At 35.4% G+C, this 23324-nt stretch overlaps 2 protein-coding genes across 2 annotated transcripts; both read left to right on the plus strand.

The window, feature by feature from the left end:
• The first annotated feature begins 1099 nt into the window (after positions 1-1099).
• Positions 1100-2405, plus strand: LOC143542108 (uncharacterized). The gene is made up of 2 exons (XM_077034768.1): positions 1100-1281; positions 1418-2405. Exons 1-2 carry the CDS (start codon positions 1100-1102, stop codon positions 2403-2405), a joined length of 1170 nt encoding a protein of 389 aa, XP_076890883.1.
• Positions 2406-2542: 137 nt separating this feature from the next.
• Positions 2543-22065, plus strand: LOC143542109 (uncharacterized). Its single transcript, XM_077034770.1, has 7 exons — positions 2543-2641; positions 3306-3705; positions 3798-4492; positions 4764-5276; positions 21639-21770; positions 21866-22018; positions 22060-22065. Exons 1-7 carry the CDS (start codon positions 2543-2545, stop codon positions 22063-22065), a joined length of 1998 nt encoding a protein of 665 aa, XP_076890885.1.
• Positions 22066-23324: the final 1259 nt, after the last annotated feature.

The raw sequence follows: 23324 nt of genomic DNA on the forward strand, positions 1-23324 counted from the left end.
TTCATTCTTGCTCCAAACTTCATCAACCATCCCGCGATCAAATCTAACGGGGGTTTTCAACATGATTAATTAGAACCCTAGAGATGTCAAAAAATGTTAGGGTTTGAGTTTTGTTCAGATCAGTTGGTTGACAGATTCGTTCTCGTTTATTGATTGGTCTGTAACTTGATGTTAAACAACGATTATGTAACATCCCAAATTTCAAGATTTTTATAAATATGGATTTTAAACCAAAGAGGGGTCAAAGAGGAAATAAAACAAAAGGGTGAGTGATGTATATTTTTGGATGTTCTGGATGTGTGTGTGGACAGAAGAAGAAAACAAGCAAGAAGAAGAGAACGAGCAAGAAGGAGAACAGATGACTTCATTTCTCAAATCGAGCATTAGAAAATACATAATCACTGTCTAGTAGATCGATTATTGGGTAAGTGTTTCTAACCCTAAAGTTGGGGCTTTGTTATCTACACTTCATGCATGATGATGTAGTATGTGTTTTATGTGATTATTGATAAACTGATAGTGATAATATTGATTATGTGATCTATTACTAGTTATAATTGTTGATTCTATCATAGTAGTGTCAAACTGTGTTCAAGAGTATACCATATTTGATGAACACAGTTGATAAATTAGAGATCTTTTATGGACGTGGTTATATGATTATAATCCGTACACATAAGTTGATTGTTGTAATGCATCAAACATAAGAGGTCATTGTTAAAATGTGTGAGCCAATAGGCATTTCAGATCGTGCATAGAGATTTAAAGTAATGATTTCAAATGAATGCACACAAGGTGTTTGTGAAAATGTCTCAACCAACTTGTTAAGATGTGAAATTCATATTACTGTTGTCAATAAAGTTCGTATAAAATCATAGAAAAATCGGGTGAATGTGTATTATACATGCTTGAAAACCTCTTTTGATGTACTAGGTTTCATCTTTGAACACGATAAGCTAATTCAGAATTAAAACTGATCAAAACAGTAGATTAAAATGATGACAACATGCTGTTTGAAGTTAAATTATGTTGCTGTCCTATTCTTTGAATAATCATATAAAACATTAGACGTTACAACTCGATGTTTTCTTTTACTTCAATGCGAGGTAAAATCGATACAGCCATTAATCGAGGAAAAGGTCCATGTGTATTCAGGTTGAGTGGTCAGAATTATCATTCGATTGGAAGCCTTCAACCTGAACCGGGATGCAAAGCCAAATTCTCACAGTTGTACATATATGACACCGACAACGAGCTAACAAACCGACAAAAAATATTTGGGTATGTAATCACACTTACAAGTATACAAAAAAAATTTCTTTGTTTTAGTACCACCACACTTTCTTATCCATGCGATATTACATTTTTGAGAATTTGGGCATATATTCATATTTATGTGTTTCATGTTGTTTTTCAGTGACTCGAAGAATATGTCAACTAAGGCTGCAAAAGCAATGGATCTTCAGATTATTCAACGTTTGAAAGAAATGTTAGATTCACAAAATGTTTTAGTTAAGACGTATAGAAAGGCAAGAGATTCTTTGCAAGAGAACCCTCATATTGATTTAAAACTACGTCTTATTGCAAATCGACAAAAGGATGGAAGAACTTACAACCTACCAACAACATCTGAAGTTGCAGCTTTAATCGTAGGAGACATTTCTGACTCCCTTCAGCCTCTTGATATTCTTGTAACTACCATGGGCGGTAAAATAATACCTATAAGTGAGCTACATCCTTCATATGCCCCTCTTCAATATCCAATCATATTTATTAACGGTGAAGATGGCTATCGAGTTGACATATATCATAGAGGTGTTAACGAGGGTGATGACAGCAAACGCCCTTTTACTACAATGAGGGAATGGTTCGCCTTTAGGATTCAAGATAGGCTCAATCATTTCTTAATTCTTTTAAACTCAAGGAGGTTGTTACAACAGTTTTTAGTTGACGCTTATACGATGATTGAAAGCGAAAGGCTTTTTTTTATACGTAGTCAACAGACAAAACTAAGATCATCAACGTACGAGAACCTCATGAATCTAAGAGACCAGGGAACATCCAGTGTTTCAAAAGTGGGACGCACCGTCATATTACCTTCGTCGTTTACAGGAGGTGATCGATATATGATTCAAAACTACCTGGATGCTATGACACTGTGCAAATGGTTTAGATACCCTGATTTTTTTATAACAGTAACGTGCAAACCAAAGTGGCCCGAGATGACAAGATTTCTTAAAGACACCACTCTTAACTCAGAGGATAGGCCCGACATCTTGTGCAGATTGTTTAAAATCAAGCTTGACGCCATGTTAAAAGACCTGAAGGATAAGGCGGTCCTTGGAAAAGTACAAGCAGGTATGAATCATTTACATATGTTTCTTTCATCGTATTTTTTAATATAAGATAGATTACCGTTTTTATAAAAAATATATAACTGAAACCCGTTAATGTTTTTACTTATAAAAAAACTTTTCATGCAGTTGTTTATACAATTGAATTTCAAAAGCGTGGTTTGCCTCATGCTCATATGTGCTTATTTATGCATGCCGATCATAAGCTTCCCGATGTAGAACATGTTGACCCTTTTATTTCTGCGGAGATTCCTGATAAGAATGAGGACCCTGAATTACATTACCTTGTGAGTGAATTGATGATTCACGGTCCATGTGGTGCCCATAATCCGACCTGCTCGTGCATGTTTGACAACAAATGTTCAAAAAATTTCCCAAAGAATTTTCGCGATGCAACATCTGTCGATTCACAAGGTTATCCCCAGTATAGAAGACACGATTCAGGTCACTTTGTTCAAAAAGGAGACATTCAATTAGATAAAAGAAGTGTGGTTCCCTACAACAAGTACCTATTAAAACGATATCAAGCACACATTAATGTTGAATGATGCAATCAGGCGTCATCTATAAAGTATTTGTTTAAATACATCACCAAAGGACTGATCGAGCTACTGTTTTTTTTCAAAAAACGACACACAAGCAAACGTGGAACAACCAGAGGTCGATGAGATCAAACAATTTTATGATTGTCGTTATTTATCTGCTTCTGAGGCAGCTTGGCGTATTTTCGGCTATGATGTCCATTACAAGATGCCTTCTGTTACCCGCCTACCTTTCCATCTTCCTGGACAACAAAATGTAGTTTATGGTGCGGATGATGATCTTGATAATGTCTTGGAAAAAGTTGAGAGCGTCTCCTCTTCCATGTTTACTGGTTGGATGAAGTGCAACGAAAAGTATGCTAGCGCGCGAAAATTGACTTACGTTGAATTACCTACTGAATTTGTTTAGCATGCTCAACCCCGTCGTTGGGAACGAAGAAAATCGGGGTTTTCCATAGGAAGAATTCATGCCATGTCTCCTGCAGCTGGGGAAGCGTACTTCTTACGAATTCTTTTGAACAGAGTTAAAGGTCCACAATCGTTCGAAGACATCCATACCGTTAACGGTCGTCTTCAACCTTCGTTTAGAGACGTCTACTACTCTCTTGGATTGTTAGAAGATGATCAAGAATACATTGAGGCAATTGAAGAGGCAAGCCATTCATCATTGGGTCACGGAGTACGCACGTTGTTCGCTACAATGTTGTCAACTGACAGCCTTTCTAGACCAGAGCATGTCTGGATAAATACTTGGAAATGGCTTTCTGATGACATTCTTTACAACCAACGACGTCTTTTAAAGTCATCAGGTATTAATATTATGAAGTTAGTTTTACAATCTTTATATCTATATATATAGTCATTAATATTTGGAAATTAATTTATTATTCTATTTTAACAGAGTTATCGCTAACCGAATATCAAATCAAGAACCTCACTTTATTTGAGATTGAAAAAATCTTGCTGCGCAACAACTCAAGCTTAGGAAAATATCAAACCATGCCTTTCCCCGATGCCGAGTATATATCTATTGCATCTAATAGTTTGATTCAAGAAGAGTTGGCATACGATCAAAACTTGCAAAAATTAGAGTTCCAAACTCTATTTAATTCAATTACTAATGAGCAAAAAAATGTTTTTGATCGTATAATGATGGTTGTTCAACAGAATAAAGGGGGTGTGTTCTTCGTATATGGGTATGGTGGAACAGGTAAAACGTACTTATGGAAGACCTTATCAACTGCCATAAGATCAAAAGGCGAAATCGTCCTAACTGTTGCTTCAAGTGGAATTGCTTCGTTATTGTTAACCGGAGGTCGCACAACACATTCCAGGTTTCATATTCCGATAAATCTTAATGAGGATTCTACCTGCTACATGGATCCAGGTACATATGAGGCGCAATTATTAGAAAAAACCAAATTAATAATTTGGGACGAAGCTCCAATGCACCACAAACATGGCTTTCAAGCTCTTGACAGGTCTTTAAAAGATGTTTTATCTTCTAATTTGCTATTTGGAGGAAAAGTTGTTGTCTTTGGAGGAGACTTTCGACAAATTCTACCTGTAGTTCAAAAGGGCACTAGACAAGACATCGTAAACGCCTCTCTATGTTCTTCTTACATTTGGAGTGAATGCAATGTCTTGAAATTAACAAAAAAACCTAAGGTTAACTATGGGTACGCCGTCATCTGATGTTGAGGAAACCAGATTACTTGCTAAATGGATTTTAGATATAGGTGAAGGTAATATTGGCTGTCCTAATGATGGTGTCGCAACGATAGATATACCTGACGATCTACTTATAAAAGCTTCAGTTGATCCTATATCAAAACTTTTTAACTTTGTATATCCTGATATTCTACAGAATTACGAGAACCAACATTACTTTCAGGATAGAGCAATACTTGCAGCAACAAACGAACTTGTTGATGAGATTAATGATAGTTTGCTCAAGTTTTTTCCAGGTGATGAAGTCGAGTACTTAAGTTCAGATACCATATGCAGTTTAGAATATATCAATGACACTGTTGATACAGCTTTATACTCTCCAGAACTGCTTAATGGTCTAAGAATATCCGGACTACCAAACCACAAACTGGGGCTAAAAGTTGGTGTTCCTGTTATGCTCCTTAGAAATCTTAACCAGAAAGAAAGCTTATGTAACGGTACTCGACTACGGATTATATCTTTAGGTACTCGTGTAGTTGAAGCCAAAATTATTTCGGGAACTAACATTGGTCATACAGTTTTGATTCATAGATCGCCACTGACTCCATCAGACAACAAAATAGCCTACAAGTTTCAAAGACGACAATTTCCCCTTGCAGTATGTTTCACGATGACGATAAACAAAAGCCAAGGTCAATCGTTATCAAGGGTAGGTTTGTACTTAAAAGAACCCGTGTTCTCACATGGACAACTATACGTCGCAGTGTCAAGAGTTACAAGCAGGAGTGGGCTAAAGATTCTGATTCTTGAAAAACAAGGTAATCTGACCAATACAACAACAAATGTTGTGTACAAGGAAATTTTTTCTTATTTATAAAATACTTGTGTAATGTTTTTTTTTGTAATTCTTGAAATTTTAATGTAATTTGTAATTAGATTAACAATAGATGACAAATGTGTTCTTGATTGTATTTTGCTTAATGTTTAAATATTTAAATTTTCATTTATTGCCCGTGTAACACACGGGTCTCAAACTAGTAATCAAATAAAATAGTATAAAAATCCGAGAAAGATGTATTTTATATTCTTGAAAGCTCCTTGAGTCTACTACGTCTTATATGTGAACATGAAAAGCTGTTTCGAATGAAATATTGTTCAAAACAGTTAGTTTCTAGAGCAATACAACAGATTCAGCATACTGTTTTGACAGAAATAGGTTGCTGACCTGTTTAGCTAAAAATCACACATAATAAACTGTAGCTCCGATAAAGGTGAACTTTATATGCTTGTAAACCTCTGTGAGTTTACTACATTTTACTTTTGAGCATATTAAGTTAGTTCTGACTTTTAACTGGTCAAAAGTTGAGGTGTAGGTGCTGACAAAAGGTGCAGTACTGAAAATAGTTTTTTTTTTCATAATAATAAATGGTGTGCGCACTTGTTTAAAAGAGATTATGACATAACTTCTTTAATGTAAATTAATGCCATAATGTATGAAGTTGCTAAGTAGAGCCTAGTCGTATATGTACCGAGTTAATCGTTAAAACGGGGGAAGTGGATAAATGACTTGAAAATGTTTAACTGATAACTTGATGAACACATTGATAATTCTTGGCTTGTTAATTATTCGGTATGAATGAGAGTGGTATGAAAATATAAAGAATACTAATGCCGAGTGTCCACATTATGTATTCTAACTTGTTGAAAGTTAACTTTAACAAGCTAGGTATGTTGAAGCTTGGAAGCCAATGAGTCAAATGGACGAAGTGTAATCAAGCTCCTACGAACAAATGTAAGTTTATCTTACATCTATTTTAAGAAGTTACAAGTCTTATTAGTATGTTTTGATTTATTATGAATATCAAATGGATACGGGCCGCCTTGACCCATTAATTGCAAGTTGATTCTTTTGACTATACTTAGTGCGTACTGGTTGTTTTAACTCGTTATAGTTTGAAGTTTACCCTACCAAATGTCGAAGTGGGAATTACTTGTGTCTAGAATATAAATAGTACTAGCATTGTGTAGTACGGTTTGATTTGGATTTCGGACCAACTTGTTGATTATAATAATAATATAGTAACTAGATGAAGATTTGACTCGTTGGTGAGTATTAAATTAGTAGCATGATTTAATTAGAGAAATGATTCGTTAAGTTGTTTAGACGGGTTGTAAATAATATGTTGAAAAGTTGTAACCGTTTCTAAAGTTGAATTTTAGTTGAGACGTGAAATAGCATTAAGATTAATTTAAATGGGTTGTAATTATGTTGATGGGTTATAATCATGCTGATTAGAAACAGGTACGCGAAGCTTATGATCAATCGGGCGAGTTAAGATACATAATAAATTGAATCTTTGGAGTTGCATAACGGTAGCCGGCATAGACTACGCTGGACCTGGTTTGGCTTAATATTTTGACTAATGTTACTCCGGTTTTAATATCTTATTTATATATAATATTTAAATATTGACAATAACTAATATTTGGTATTGGATTGCTTTAGGCGAAGCCCACAAATGGAAGCGAAAATGTAACACCCCGTGACCGCAGCGGAAACGTAAACGGGATGCGACAGACACCTCTGATATCAACCACATTGTTTATAAAGAAAACCGAATGCATTAATATACTTCAAAATTACATTATCTCATCTTTCATTACCGTCTAGGTGATACACACATCATACAAAACGGTTCATAATTCTATCTGTTATAATGTATCCTAGCGTCCAGCACGCAAACCTTACACACATCAAGCACTTAGCATGTAATCAATCACTTTATCTTAGTTGCACCTGAAAAGCATGTGAGAAAACGGGTCAACTACGAATAGTTGGTGAGTTTCACTAATTTAAATACACCATAACAAATCATTATGGTAATCATAAATAAGCGATGTAATTATACTGAGCCCACAAGTGAAAAACACTATTAACCCCGAAACATATCAAATAACCCCTGGGGACACTGTTAACCCAGAACACTTCCAATAACCTCTGGGAACTCTGTTACCCCAGAAACACATTTAATAACCTCTGGGGACACTGTTAACCCAGAACACTTCCAATAACCTCTGGGAACTCTGTTACCCCAGAAACACATTTAATAACCTCTGGGGACACTGTTAACCCAGAACACTTCCAATAACCTCTGGGAACTCTGTTACCCCAGAAACACATTTAATAACCTCTGGGGACACTGTTAACCCAGAACACTGTTTCGGGCCTTACAATATTAACACTCAAACAATTACCATTTTAATACATTACCGTACGATTCCCGTACAATAAACATTATATAAATACATTCATTTCTATACGTTCAGCATGTACTTAATCATTTTGATAGAAACATGCTTTCCGCCCCGGGAAAATATTTAAAACATTTCAGTAAAAAGGGGCTCGTGAAAACTCACCTTAGCACATGCAAGCAGGTAACAACAATCATTATCAATTAACACGTCCAATCTGTAATATGATCCCTACGATCGTTATTATACAATTATTGTTTATATAAACTTTAACCTTATCAATCGGTACATCTGGGGACACTGTTAACCCAGTACTGTACCTGTTCTGGGGGCAATGTTAACCCAGAAATACTTCTCCGGACTCAGATTGTGATGTCGTTTAGAGTTCCATGGTCACAATTTCTATTAATCGTTTTCTCGTTTTGCGTGCCTAGCACGAATATCCGTTTTATGTTTCAAAAATGAGTTTGGTCACACACGACCCGAAAATAGTGGTTGTCTGATAATTTAATTTAAAATGTGAAATTATAGCTCGGTTTAGACGTCCCGATTGGCCGCGGGACCCGTTTCCGTCTTTGGCGTACCGGAAACTGTTAAATCGGTTAAAAATACCCAAATCATCCGACTTATTTTCGGATGATTCATTTTTACTTGTTTAACTCATTTATATGAAAATAGTCCATTTTTAAGGTTTTTACACCCCAGTCAGCTCGCTTAAGCGAACTTCACCGGTTTACGCGTTTTAACTTTAAAAGTTTGATAATTAGCACGATTAATTATCCGTTTACTCTCGGATCTTGAAATTTTGCACAAACCACTTTTTAACAGTGGGGAATTTTATAAAAATATTTCCAGAATTAATTCTTGTATTAAAAATTTATTTATATATTTATAAACACCATTTAAACACTAAATATGTCGTAAATACCAAACGATCTTAGAAAAATCCCAAATTTTTCCTGGATGTCCCCTGCCATCCACATAGTTCCCTGTAATTTTTCCAGAACCAAAATATTTTTTTATATGCCCTTTTTACCAAAACCGAGCTAGAAATCCCTAGAACTCGTTTAACCGAAAAGCCTACTTAGACTTCTCCAACGGACCTCAAATTTTGTGTGTGACTTATACATGATATGAAAAGCTTATCTGAAATTTTCCAGAATTTTTCATGATATTTAACTATTTTTCACTATTTTTGGCCAAAACCGAGCATTAAATTCACCAAATATTCATCCTTTATCCAAAAATTACCAAAAATTCACAGAACTCATATTTTCATGTGTTTAACACCTCTGTCAAATTTCATGACCTAACTCTAAACGACCAACAATCTATCCAAAAACACATACACCGACATAAACCGAATATACCTTTCGTTTTCCGCCACTAAAAGCTACAAACTCGTCTTTCCGCCTTATCTACTGTTGGAATTACGTATACCCGAGACACATACTTATACTAATGTGGCTAACTGTGTTTGATCCAAGTCGGGTCATACCCAATAACAAGCTAGACGACACCAAATGTATTCTTTTAATGATTTGATCATTTAAATGAATACCGAACACTACGTGTTTAGAAAATTGGTTTTCTAAACAAACACACTTGAGGATTTAAATAAATTATCTGGATAATTTGTTTATATAAATTAATTATTTAATTGGTTAAATAATTATATATATGTATGTACATTTTATAAAAATGAGTTTTATAAAATGAATGGAGATGTTTTAAATGGTTAAAACAAAATACAAAACAAAAAAAAAAAAAAAAAAAAAAAAAAAATGAAAACAAAACAAAAACCGGCCACCCATGTGGGGGTGGTGGTTTTACCCAATCAAAAACAAGATGCTCTTTGTAACTTGTCATGGGTTCCTTTTAATCCTCCATTCACCATACATGCATGTGAGTCTTGTTCTTTTGTTAATTTCAAGTGTGTAAAGAATTCAAAATATCTCTCTCTTCCTCTCCAAAACTCACGGCCACTTTGGCCAAAGAAAGGGGGTGTTTTGTGAGCTTGATTCAAGTGTTCTAATCCTAGCAACAAGTTGGTGTTGTTGTTTAAAAGCTTGGGGTATCAAAAGCTTGAGGGTTTCTCCTTTGCAACCTTGCCATTTGAAGACATTATCTTCTTCATCCACCTACATCTTCTCATAAGGTATAAGAAGGTACAATTTACTTTTGTGAGCATCTTGTTCTTGTAATATTGATCCTTGTTCTTTGGGTTTTAGTTTTAACATAATGGTATGTTCATAACAAGTTTTAAAATCTAAGCTTCCGTTGCGTTTTCATGTTAAAATGGTTAACTTGAAACTTTGATAACCTTGTATAAAACCCAACAATGGTATCAGAGCCGGTTACAAGGACTTATGCTCCTTACATGTTCCTAAATTTCGGGTTTTTTCATGGGTGAAAAAGGGGTCCGAAAATTTGGTGGATTTTACCCCTCATGGTTTTGTAAGATCTTGACATGCATGGAAAGATCTTAGGAAACCATTATTAACATTTGGATGTTGAATATAAAAAAAAAAAAAAAAAAAAAAAAAAAAAAAAAAAATTGGCCGTAGCCTTTTGGGGGGGGGGGGGGGGGGCCGATTCTTTTTTGGGGGTATTTGGGCATTGGTTGCTTAGGTTGCATGCTTAGAACATTTGGTATGTTTGATTGTGTCATAACCGAAACCTAGACCTTGGATGTGTTGATTGTTGTTTGTGTATGTTGATTATGTTTATTATTCAATATGGTTGTAATAATTCATAATCTTAGGCTTGTGTAATTTATTTATTCATAAATTGGTATGTAATAAATAGATTAGTTGCATTTTCCTTTTTTTTAGAAAAATATGTATTAGGATACATTTTGTAAAAATTGAAGATGCAAGAATTGGTGGATTTGGGCCTTGGACCGAAATTTTGGGCTTGTTGGGCCTCACCGGCCCATCATGGGATTCAAGCCCATTAGGCCCATAAATTTCACTCTTGGGCCCAAGAAGACTTTTGGAAGTTTGGAGCCCATTAACAAGCCCAACAAGAACACAACAACTTGGAGAGGATACTTGAAGCATTTGGATGCAAGGTCAAGTGGGAGTCAACATTCCATCCTTGTGTCATGTTTTGTCCCTTAGGTGTGACTTATGACCTATACTTGTTTCGGCTAACAAGTATGGTCAAATTTAGCGGTTTTCGGTTATGACTATATTTTGCATGTGTATGCTTGGTTGTTTGTTTTACTTAATGTAATGTGTGGTTGATAGATATTAGGATATCCAAACCGTCACATAGGAACGACAACAAGCATAAAACGGGTTCTAATATATATTTGGTAATATCGCGTCAATTAGTTTAATTAAATGGGTTTATTAAAACTAAGCGATCACTCACCTATAATAAAATTGGTTTTATTATAACTAGAACCTTGAAAATTGGTTTTCAAAATCGCCATATTTCTAAATGCATGTTAGGATATGGCATAATGTTTTTCAACTAGAATATTTGAAAATTTAAAATCCCTTTTTCATAATTACCAAAGAAACAAGTCTAACACCATCCTTTTGTATGACACTTAACGTATTAGGAAACTTTTAATGGGATAAAGGTCACCTAACCATTTTGAGCAAACTAATATACTTAGGGTAATATTAACATATTTGTGGGATAAAGGTCACCTAACCACTTGTATGTTAATCTTACATGTTTATACAAGTAGGACGACTTGAATTGGAAACCATGTGATAAAGGTCACCTAAGCATGGGATCCAATGGTGTTGATGGGATAAACATGCCAACACGAAATAAGGATTTCGAATGGTCCCATACCTCTAGAAGTTGCAAAGGGTTGCAATTGTCAAGGTTGACTACCTTGTTAAATCAAATAACGGGATAAAGGTCACCTAACCGAAATTTGATTTATCGTTGGATTCTAGAATTTAATTATTATTTTAAAATCTGGAATAAAAGGGTATTAATAATTAAATTAATTATAATACTAAATAGAACTTTGTTAAATTTTGTAGATGGCCGCTAACAATGCAAACACCTCTACCCATAACACCCGTAACCTATCCTTAAGAACCATCCTTGAAAAGGATCGTCTAAACCATAATAACTTTATGGATTGGTATCGCAACTTGAGAATAGTTCTCAAGCAAGAAGAGATATCATATGTCTTAGACGATCCCATTCCCGACGAGCCTGACGTGGAAAATGAGGAGGCTTATAACGATTGGGTCAAGTACACCAAAGATTCGGTGCAAGCCTCTTGCCTCATGTTAGGGACTATGATTCCCGAAATCCAAAAGGATTTCGAGCATCATGGGGCATACGACATGATAACTCAATTGAAGGAAATGTTCCTTCAACAAGCTAGAGCGGAACGTTTCGAAACGGTTCGAGCGTTTCATGCATGTCGTATGGAGGAAACCCAAAGCGTCTCATCTTATGTCCTAAAGATGAAAAGCTACATCGAAAAGCTTCGTAGGTTGAATTGTCCCGTATCTAATGAGTTGGCTACGGATTTGATCCTCAACTCTTTGACCAAAAGGTTTGAAACCTTTGTCATGAATTATAACATGAATGGATGGGACAAAAGCATTGGTGAGCTTCACGCAATGCTAAGAACGGCCGAAGCGGGAATGGGTAAAAAGGTTTTACCCGTTCTAACAATCAATGAAGGAAAAAGGGGACATAACTCCAACCCCAAAGCAAGTGTTGCTAAGGGCAAGGGCCACGTCCAAGGAAAGGGAAAGAGGAAAGCCATCACGCCCACCAAACCGAAGGAAAAGAAGCAAAAGGTTGCGGCGCAAGATCCATGCTTTGAGTGTGGAGAGATAGGTCATTGGAAAAGGAATTGTCCGACCTATCTCAATGCGTTAAAAGATAAGAGGGATGCGGGGCATACCTCAGGTATTATCTTTACTATACATATTGAACTAAATGTTATTTCTTCAAATACATGGGTACTTGATACCGGATGTGGAACTCACATTTGCAATTTGTTGCAGGGGTTCAAAAGAAGTAAACAACTCAACAAAGGGGACATTAGTCTCTTTATGGGCAATGGAGCAAGAGTTGAAGTCCAAGCCCAAGGAGACTACTTGTTAAAGCTTCCAAGTGGTTTGGAAGTAATTTTGAAGAATGTTTTGTATGCTCCTAAGTTAAGGAGAAACATTATTTCCGTGTCCCTTTTAAAACAATGTGGCTTTGATCTTAAATTTATAGATTATGATATTCATGTTTTGATGAATGGCATGTTTTATTTTAAAGCTATACCCATGAATGGTATATATGAAATAGATCAAAGTGGTATGTCACATAGTAGTTCAATGTACAATGTCAGCACCAAGAAACTCAAGAAGGACTTGGGTGATTCCTATCTTTGGCATTGTCGCCTTGGACATATAAGCAAGAATCGCATGCAAACTCTTCGCAAGAGTGGTATTCTAGAAACAAATGAGTATGATTCATTTGATGTATGTGAATCTTGTTTACAAGGCAAAATGACAAAGCAACCCTTTAATAAAACTTTTGAAAGGTCAAAAGAATTATTGGGTATCATACATTCGGATGTATGTGGTCCTTTTAGACCAATGACTAGGAATGGTGAAAGATACTTCATTACCTTTATTGACGATTATAGTCGATATGGTTATGTGTACTTAATGAAACACAAAGATGAAGCTTTTGAAATGTTCAAAGACTTCAAAACTGAAGTAGAAAGACAACTCAAGACCACAATCAAAGTACTTCGTAGTGATAGAGGAGGTGAATACCTAAGTGGTGTTTTTCAAGATCATCTTAAGAGTTGTGGAATTATTTCACAACTTACTCCACCTGGAACACCACAACATAATGGTGTGTCTGAAAGGAGAAATCGTACCCTATTAGATATGGTTCGATCGATGATGGCTAGAAGCACTTTACCTCTATCATTTTGGGGCTATGCTTTACTTTCCGCTGTTCGCATATTGAATATGGCTCCAACCAAGAAAGTGGAGAAGACACCTTTTGAAGTATGGCATGGAAAGGCTCCATCGCTATCATTCTTAAGAGTTTGGGGTTGTGAAGCTTATGTAAAGCAATACACCCCAAACAAATTAGAAGTCCGATCCACTAAGTGTATCTTTATAGGTTATCCTAAAGATGATTTAGGATATTACTTTTACGATCCTAGTGAGCAAAATGTTATTATTGCTCGAAAGGGTAAGTTCTTGGAAACTAAGTTCCTTAAGGAAGGAACTAATAGTAGAACAGTGAAACTTGATGAGGATCAAGAACCACAAGATGATACACAATTGGTTGATACTAGCACTCAACAAGAGGTTGTTGAAAGTAATCAAGTGGTTGATCAAAACACACAAAACGTTCGCAGATCTGGTAGAGTTAGCAATCCACCTGAAAGATATGGATTTTTTGTAGAAGGTTGCTACGTGGTAGATTCGGATGAACCAACCACATACCGTGATGCAATGTCCAAGAATGATTGCGACAAGTGGCTTGAAGCTATGAACGTTGAGATGCAATCCATGTATGACAACCAAGTTTGGGAATTGGTTGAACCACCACTCAACTCCAAAGCTGTTGGAAGTAAGTGGGTTTTCAAAAGAAAAACTGATATGCATGGAAACTTGGATACTTATAAAGCAAGACTTGTAGCTAAGGGTTTCACTCAAACTCAAGGGGTTGATTATGATGAAACTTTTTCGCCTGTGGCAATGCTAAAGTCTATTAGGATATTATTTGCCATAGCTGCACATTATGATTATGAAATTTGGCAAATGGATGTCAAGACCGCTTTCTTAAATGGATATCTTGAGGAAGATGTCTATATGGTTCAGCCTGAAGGTTTTGTCGATCCAAAACATCCTAATAAAGTATGCAAGTTAAAGAAATCAATCTATGGATTGAAACAAGCATCTAGAACTTGGAATCATCGTTTTGATGAAGAAATCAAAAGTTTTGGGTTCATCAAAAACGCTGATGAGGCTTGTGTGTATAAGAAAGCTAGTGGGAGTATAATTACCTTCTTAGTATTGTATGTCGATGACATTCTACTATTTGGAAATGACATTCCAACCATGGAAAGCGTTAAGGCTTGGCTTGGAAGTAGATTTTCCATCAAGGATCTTGGTGAAGCTGCCTATATTTTGGGAATAAAGATCTATAGGGATAGGTCAAGGCGCTTGATAGGTTTGAACCAAAGTACATACATTGATAAGATCTTGAAAAGGTTCAAGATGGAAAACTCCAAGAAAGGTTTTGTACCTATTCAAAGAGGGACCATATTGAGTTCAGCTCAATGTCCAAGCTCAAAGGGTGAGCAAGAGATGATGAAACAAATCCCATATGCTTCTGCTATAGGATCCATCATGTATGCGATGATATGTACTAGACCGGATGTGTCATGCGCTTTGAGCATGACAAGCAGATACCAACAGAATCCAGGAAACAGTCATTGGATGGCTGTTAAGAACATATTGAAATACCTTAGGAGAACTAAGGATATGTTTCTGATATATGGATCTGGTGAGGAGGAACTCGCTATAAAAGGTTACACGGATGCGAGCTTCCAAACTGATCGAGATGATTCTCGATCACAATCTGGGTATGTGTTCACTCTTAATGGAGGAGCTGTCTCTTGGAAGAGCTCAAAACAGGAAGTGGTAGCATTGTCCACTACAGAATCAGAATACATCGCCGCTTCATTGGCAGCTCAGGAAGCTGCATGGTTGAAGAAATTCATTACTGATCTAGGGGTGGTCTCTTCCATTCAAGACCCCCTAGAAATCTTTTGTGACAACGAGGGTGCGATTGCACAAATCAAGGAACCTCGTTCGCACCAAAAGACAAGGCACATAGAGCGGAGATTCAACTACATAAGGGATGAAGTTGAAAAAGGAAAGATATGTATTCGCAAAGTTGGAACTGATCAAAATCTTGCGGATCCATTCACGAAGCTCCTAGAAAGACCGAAACATGAGCGTCATGCGAGTGGCTTAGGACTCCGATATTCTAGTAATTGGATTTGATCTATTTTGTATTTACGTTTAAAAGACTTTTGTAATTTAACTCTTTTATATGATTATGGAATCTTGAGTTAAATTCTAATTTTGCATGTTTAATCCATGAATAAGTTATCTTATTCTAAAAGTCCGTAGTCGATCACATTTGTGGGAACAAATATGAAGCAAGACTATTATGAACTAGGATTGGTGGATATTCATAAGGAATGAATATGGAGCATAGGTTTGCTGCCAAGGTTCATAGATATTTGTGGGATACGAATATTGGACTGACCCGCTCTCAATATTACTACATGGAGTCAATGGACCTGATCATTAGTAATTTTGAGTAAAGGAGAATTTCATATTATCCTTAGACCTGAGATGTATACTGGGTCTTGATTTTCACCAAGTATTACACTTTGACTCTGCCCTTCGCTATTCGTAAAAGATGGTACATAAGGATGAGCTCAGGTGGAGTATAAAGTGATAGTGAGAGGCGTATACAGTCAAGATGGAATTTGTTCCTCTTATGTGTTGAGAGTTTAGATGTCTAAGGCCTGATAAAGTTGAATTGTAAAGAGAATGATCGCCTATGTCTCTTAGATCCAACATGACATCTAGTAACAAAGGGATATAATGATAGATTCACCTAAACCATATCAAGTAAGGGACTTGAAGGGATGATGTTATTGAATGGCACTTCGTCAAACACATTAGGGGTGGTGAACTGTTGTTAGGCGGTATTCACCACTTGCATTAATTTTCTATGTATCTCGTGCAAGTGGGAGATTGTTGGAATTACGTATACCCGAGACACATACTTATACTAATGTGGCTAACTGTGTTTGATCCAAGTCGGGTCATACCCAATAACAAGCTAGACGACACCAAATGTATTCTTTTAATGATTTGATCATTTAAATGAATACCGAACACTACGTGTTTAGAAAATTGGTTTTCTAAACAAACACACTTGAGGATTTAAATAAATTATCTGGATAATTTGTTTATATAAATTAATTATTTAATTGGTTAAATAATTATATATATGTATGTACATTTTATAAAAATGAGTTTTATAAAATGAATGGAGATGTTTTAAATGGTTAAAACAAAATACAAAACAAAAAAAAAAAAAAAAAAAAAAATGAAAACAAAACAAAAACCGGCCACCCATGTGGGGGTGGTGGTTTTACCCAATCAAAAACAAGATGCTCTTTGTAACTTGTCATGGGTTCCTTTTAATCCTCCATTCACCATACATGCATGTGAGTCTTGTTCTTTTGTTAATTTCAAGTGTGTAAAGAATTCAAAATATCTCTCTCTTCCTCTCCAAAACTCACGGCCACTTTGGCCAAAGAAAGGGGGTGTTTTGTGAGCTTGATTCAAGTGTTCTAATCCTAGCAACAAGTTGGTGTTGTTGTTTAAAAGCTTGGGGTATCAAAAGCTTGAGGGTTTCTCCTTTGCAACCTTGCCATTTGAAGACATTATCTTCTTCATCCACCTACATCTTCTCATAAGGTATAAGAAGGTACAATTTACTTTTGTGAGCATCTTGTTCTTGTAATATTGATCCTTGTTCTTTGGGTTTTAGTTTTAACATAATGGTATGTTCATAACAAGTTTTAAAATCTAAGCTTCCGTTGCGTTTTCATGTTAAAATGGTTAACTTGAAACTTTGATAACCTTGTATAAAACCCAACATCTACCACTAAACACAGAGCCTACAAACAACATACCACAATACCAAGCAAGTTACACTCACGATCAAGCCATTTCTTTCATGGTTACAGTTATGATACTAAAAACAAAGATTTAACCGTAAAAATTCGTTTTTGATTCGTTTAACTCATTTCTTGGACCAAGATCCTTTGTATAACCCGTATACATCACTTGATCATGCAAGAATCGGTTTTTATCTTTGAAACCTCATTTTCTTGCAAACAAACTCAAGAAACGAAGATGAACACGTATATAACACGATTATTACCTCGGTTTTCTTGCTCAATTTCCGGATTTTTGGATATCAAAGTTGAGAGAGATGAAGGATTGTTGAATAGATGATGAGAAAAAAGAAAACAAAAGTGGGATGATGGACTTAAGTCCGATCGGAACCCATGTGGGGGTGGGGTGGGACCCACAAGTCCATTCTTGGCCACTCATTTGGATTGTGTAATCCGGATAATGTTGTGGATAATCTGGTTCAGTTCTTTTTCGGTTAAACGTTTAATTCCGCTCAAAACGAGGCCAACACGGTCGTTTTTCGGCTTAAAAATAAAATTTATATATAACCGATTTAAAAACTTAAATCATGACATTTATTAACTTAAAACATCATAGTATTAATAATTGTGCATCTTTTTCGGCTTGATCGAACGTCTCTTGCTCGGTTTGGTATTAAAGGTTTCGTTTAACGTACCGACGTACTATTAAATCGAAATCTTTTTTCTGTGCTTTAATCCACTTATTCTGAAGCTTTAATACTTCGTAACATCACTAAATAACATATATCTCGTCTATAATTGAACCCTCGATTCATTCGGGTTTCAATAACTATCGATCGTTTGATCGCATATTCAATACGGTGAGTTATATATTCACATACAATCAATACAACGAACCATGTATTCTCGTATAATTACCATGGTAACTCATGTACCCGACATTACATATGACGTAACTAACGTCTACCGGTTAGGGTATACCTGGTTTCGTCGGAATCGTTACAGAAAAGCCGAAGATCAAGTACTCGGATTTGGACACCAATACACATCAAAGTGCAAGTTTCTAATATTGATAATGAATTACGAATAAGTTTTAAAATATGTACTATCTTTGATTAAAAGACAAGTTCCTACGGATATTATACGTGTTAAGACTTTTGGTACTGTTGACATTACTTATTATCACCAACGATTTTTTTTAATTGAGTCGTTCCAACCCTGACCTGTTTCGACCCTGACTCTTTCCGACCCATAACCCATTTCGACCCAACCCAACCCATTTGCCACCCCTATGTTTAATGTATATTGACGGGTTAGGCGAGTTGTACCTCTTAAGACACAATTTAAAAAAATATTCAAAAATAATAATAAAAAAATCATAAGTCAAATTATAAATAAAAAACGGAAAAAGTAAAAAAAACAAAAACATTTCCTCCGTCCTTGTTAAAAAAAATCGTCCCGAAACCCGTTTTGACCTGTTCCGACCTTGACCCATTTTGACCCGGACCCGTTATGACCCGAACCTTTTGACCCTGATCCATTACGACCCGAACCATAACAGCCCCTTTTTTTTAATTGACCCGTTTCGACCCATAACCTGTTCAGACCCATAACCCGTTTCGACCCAACCCAACCCATTTGCCACCCCTATGTTTAATGTATATTAACGGGTTATGCGAGTTTTACCTCTTAAGACACAATTTAAAATTATATGCATAATGGGCCATTAGAGATTTCAAGGCCCAATATGATCCATTAGGACATGTATGTGTTGTTTTTGTGTATTATGGTCTAATATGACTCCCTATAACACGACATAACCCTTAAATATCTAATGTTACATATCACATGCCATAATAGACCACTAAGAGATTTGAAGCCCTAATATGACCCATTAGAATGACTATGACATGAAAAAGGCTATAATGGGCCACTAACACCAACAAGGCCCAATAAGACCTATGATGAAAGTATCATATGTTATCGGCCATTAACATCTAACTATGACTAATGACATCCCTATACAACCTTCTTAGAGCAACTATGATGTGATAAAGGCTATAATGGGCCACAAACACCAGTTAAGGTCCAATAAGGCCCATTGATGAAAGTAAGACATTTTGTTGGGCGTTAACCAAACTATGACTCACTAAACTCATATTCAACCCTTTTAGAGCAACTATGATATGATAGAGACTACAATGGGTCACTAACAACAATCAAGGCCCAAGACGACCCATTAATGCAAAGTATGACGACCAATTATGCCTATGGCTCACTACACTCATATACAACCCTCTTGTAGCAACGGGGACATGATAGATGCTATAATGGCCACTAGTACCATTCAAGGCCCATTGATGAATGTATGACATGTTTTGGGCGTTAACATCTAAGTATGACTAATGATAGTCATATACAAACTTCTTAAAGCAACTATGACGTAACCAAGGGACACTAATATCTAACTATGAGTCTATGACTAATGATAGCCAAATAAGGCCTATTGACGAAAGTATGGTGTGTTTCGGGCGTTAACACCGAACCATGACTAATGACACTCCTATACAACTCTTTTAGAGCAACTGTGACATGATAGATGTATAATGAGACACTAACACCGATCAAGAACTAGTATGACCGACTAATAAGCGTATGGTTTATTATTGGGCGTTAACACTGATTATACACTCTTATACAACTCTTTTATAGCAACTATAAATATCACTTGTATTTATTTTATATGTTTTTATATTAAAATACAATTTGTTATATTATTAAGGTTTAATTAGTTGTTATACACACACACACACACACTAACAACTCTTTATTTTAATTAAAAATAAAAATATTTAATTCTATTTATTTTCCTATTAATTTTACTTCCCTCAAAATTTCAAATTAAATTCACACCCTCTTTTCTTTAAAAAATTTTGAATTACCCTCTCATTCTTAAATCTAATTTCTAATTAACCTACTTTTTTTCTCTCTCTCTTCATGACTTCTTCTTCTTCTTCTTTTTCTTCTTCTTCTTCTTCTTCATCTCTCTACACCCACCATCTTCATCTTTAATTCTCTAACTCACTCAATTTTTAACCAAATCCTTTAATTCCGGGCTCTAATCTTATTATTTTTGCGAGAGGAATTCACGTATGGTGTCAGTTTCCATCAATTCTATCTCAATTTTTGCCGGATTCGTGTTGAGTGTGGAGAACCCTAAGAACCAAGTTTGGGGATTTTCAATTTTAAGTGTTATTTCTTGTAATTGAAGCTTAGTACATCTTCTTTCATCCCTAAAAAGGTATGTATTTCACTTGTAATTGAAGCTTAGTACATCTTCTTTCATTGCTGACAGATTCGTTGTTCTTTATTTATTGGTATGTAACTTTATGTTAAACGATGGTTATTGAACGATTGTTGGTTCTAGGATACAGTACTATGAGTCTAGTTTCCAGAAAGGTAAAGTTTGTAATTTTTGGACGAGTTTTGAATAGTTTTTATAATTTTACAAAAACACTGGTCAAAGCTGATTTGGGGAGTCATATTCTGGTCTGTCTTTCCGACACCATAACTCCCTAATGACAAAACCAAACGGGTTGGTTCTAGTTATGAAAAATTAGTATTATGAGCTTTGAAGACAACCCAATTGGTCTTGCACAATTTGGATTAATGAGTTGATAGAACCATTTAAAAAGTGTTTGTTGTGCAATCTGCTGAATTGTTGGTACATATCTTTAATGCTTGAATTATTGTAAGTTTTGTATGCATGAGAAAAATATAATAAAAATTGTTTGAGAAACCTAATTCAGATATTCTACTGTGGTAAATTTTTTTGAATTTATACTTCATCTTTTCATAGTGAATAAAATCAGTTTGTACATGTTATAATCTGTCTCGTGAACTAAGTGATCATAAGTTAAGTTGTATGATAAATGTTTGGTTGATTTGCCATGATATGATGTGTGAATACATGTTAGGACTTTTTAGTACAATTGTCTAATGTGATTGTGCGTGAAGGACGTTGTGCTATGCGTCGATTCAAGTTTTTATTTTTATATTTTCTCTATATATGTATCATATATTTTTCTCTCTTTATAGGGTTGGAACACAGAAAAATGGCTAAAGAAGTCCGCGAGCGGGAGAGATAACCGCACGAAAGAGGGTAATGATGGCAGTATATCTCAGCATACGGGCGGTTCAATAGGGTTTGATGAGCATCGTATCCGCTTGGTAAGCTAGTTTTATTTGTAAATTCAATCTTAAAAAATTAGGTCAAAAATTATAATTGTTTGTGCTTTAACGTTTATTACATTACTTATTATTAGGAAAAAGAACATGGTCGAAAAGTTAAGTGGATTGAAGTATTTTTAGATACCCACCTCAGCAAAGAAAGCAAGAAAAAGTATTGGGTGGGCGAGCTCAACATTAATAGCCTTGTTGGATTTGATTTTTGTACGGAAACGTCAGAACACGCATTTGTAAGTTATCTTTATCATTTTTCGTTTTGTTATATAATTAGGTATAACATATCAACCAGGGGCGAGCAAATGAAGTAGACCGTTTCATATTTCATATACATGTGGTAACATAAAAACTGCTAACACTATAATTTAATATACATGTGGTATACTCATAAACGGGTTGGTTCGGTTTATAACTAAAAATTTAAATGAAAATTATATACTGATTTTGTGGGTGTAATATATAAATGGGTTGGTTCGGGTTCAGGTCCATGAAACCAAACCGTTAGTAACGATTTGGTTTGGTTCGGTTTAAAAGTTATACGGTTTGGTTTTTGTTTACATAAATTAAAACCGTTACCAACGGTTTGGTTTATAGTTTGACGAAAAACCGCGAAAACCAGACCGTGAACACCCCTACTTGGCTTTGAGGTTTCGCCTTACATTAACCCTTTATTAGTTATGATGCTAATATTTTTAACAATTTTATATTCAAAAATTTAGAGCCGAAATGGAAAAAGAACTAGAAAATGAAAGGAAGTCAAGAAACGAGTTGGAAGAACGAGCAACGAATGGAACAAATGAAAAAAAACGTAAGAAAAATGAAGAAAGGAGGCAAAAACAATCTGATGAGCTTATGAGAAAGTTGAGGTCGGTAGTAATTAGTAGTAGTTTCAAATAGTTTGAATTTATAACTTATTAGTGAATGTTTGGTAATGTAAACCTGTTTTGAATTTATGTTGTTGGGTTTGTTAAATTTATGAAAAAACATGTTTTGAATTTATACTAATGTGTTTAGTTACATTTTTAGCCACATTGACAATAACCTCCAGTGTCTATATGATATGATTGGCCACACAATACATCACTATGTGTGACGAAAAGTTTGACATTAGTCACACTTTAAATTAGGAAAAGCATTATGTGTGACAAACGGTAAGACAATAGCCACACCACAAACTACAAAAGAGTGTTTGGCTGACAAGTTCACATTTTTAGCCACATTGACAATAAACTCCAGTGTCTATAAGATATGATTAGCTACACAGTACCTCACTATGTGTGACAAAAAGTTTGACAATAGCCATACTTTAAATTACGAATATCATTATGTGTGACAAACGGTAAGATAATGGCCACACCACAAACTACAAAAGAGTTTTTGACTCGCAAGTTCACATTTTTAGCCACATTAACAATAACCTCCAGTGTCTATATGATATGATTAGCCACACTTTAAATTAAGAAAAACATTATGTGTGACAAACGGTAAGACAATAGCCGCACTATAATCTACAAAGAAGTGTTTGAGTGGAAAGTAAAC

This window comes from Bidens hawaiensis, unplaced genomic scaffold (genome assembly GCF_021521415.1).
Source record: "Bidens hawaiensis isolate Kalapana, Puna unplaced genomic scaffold, B.hawaiensis_p1.1 tig00012782_1, whole genome shotgun sequence".
NCBI classification, from domain to species: domain Eukaryota; kingdom Viridiplantae; phylum Streptophyta; class Magnoliopsida; order Asterales; family Asteraceae; genus Bidens; species Bidens hawaiensis.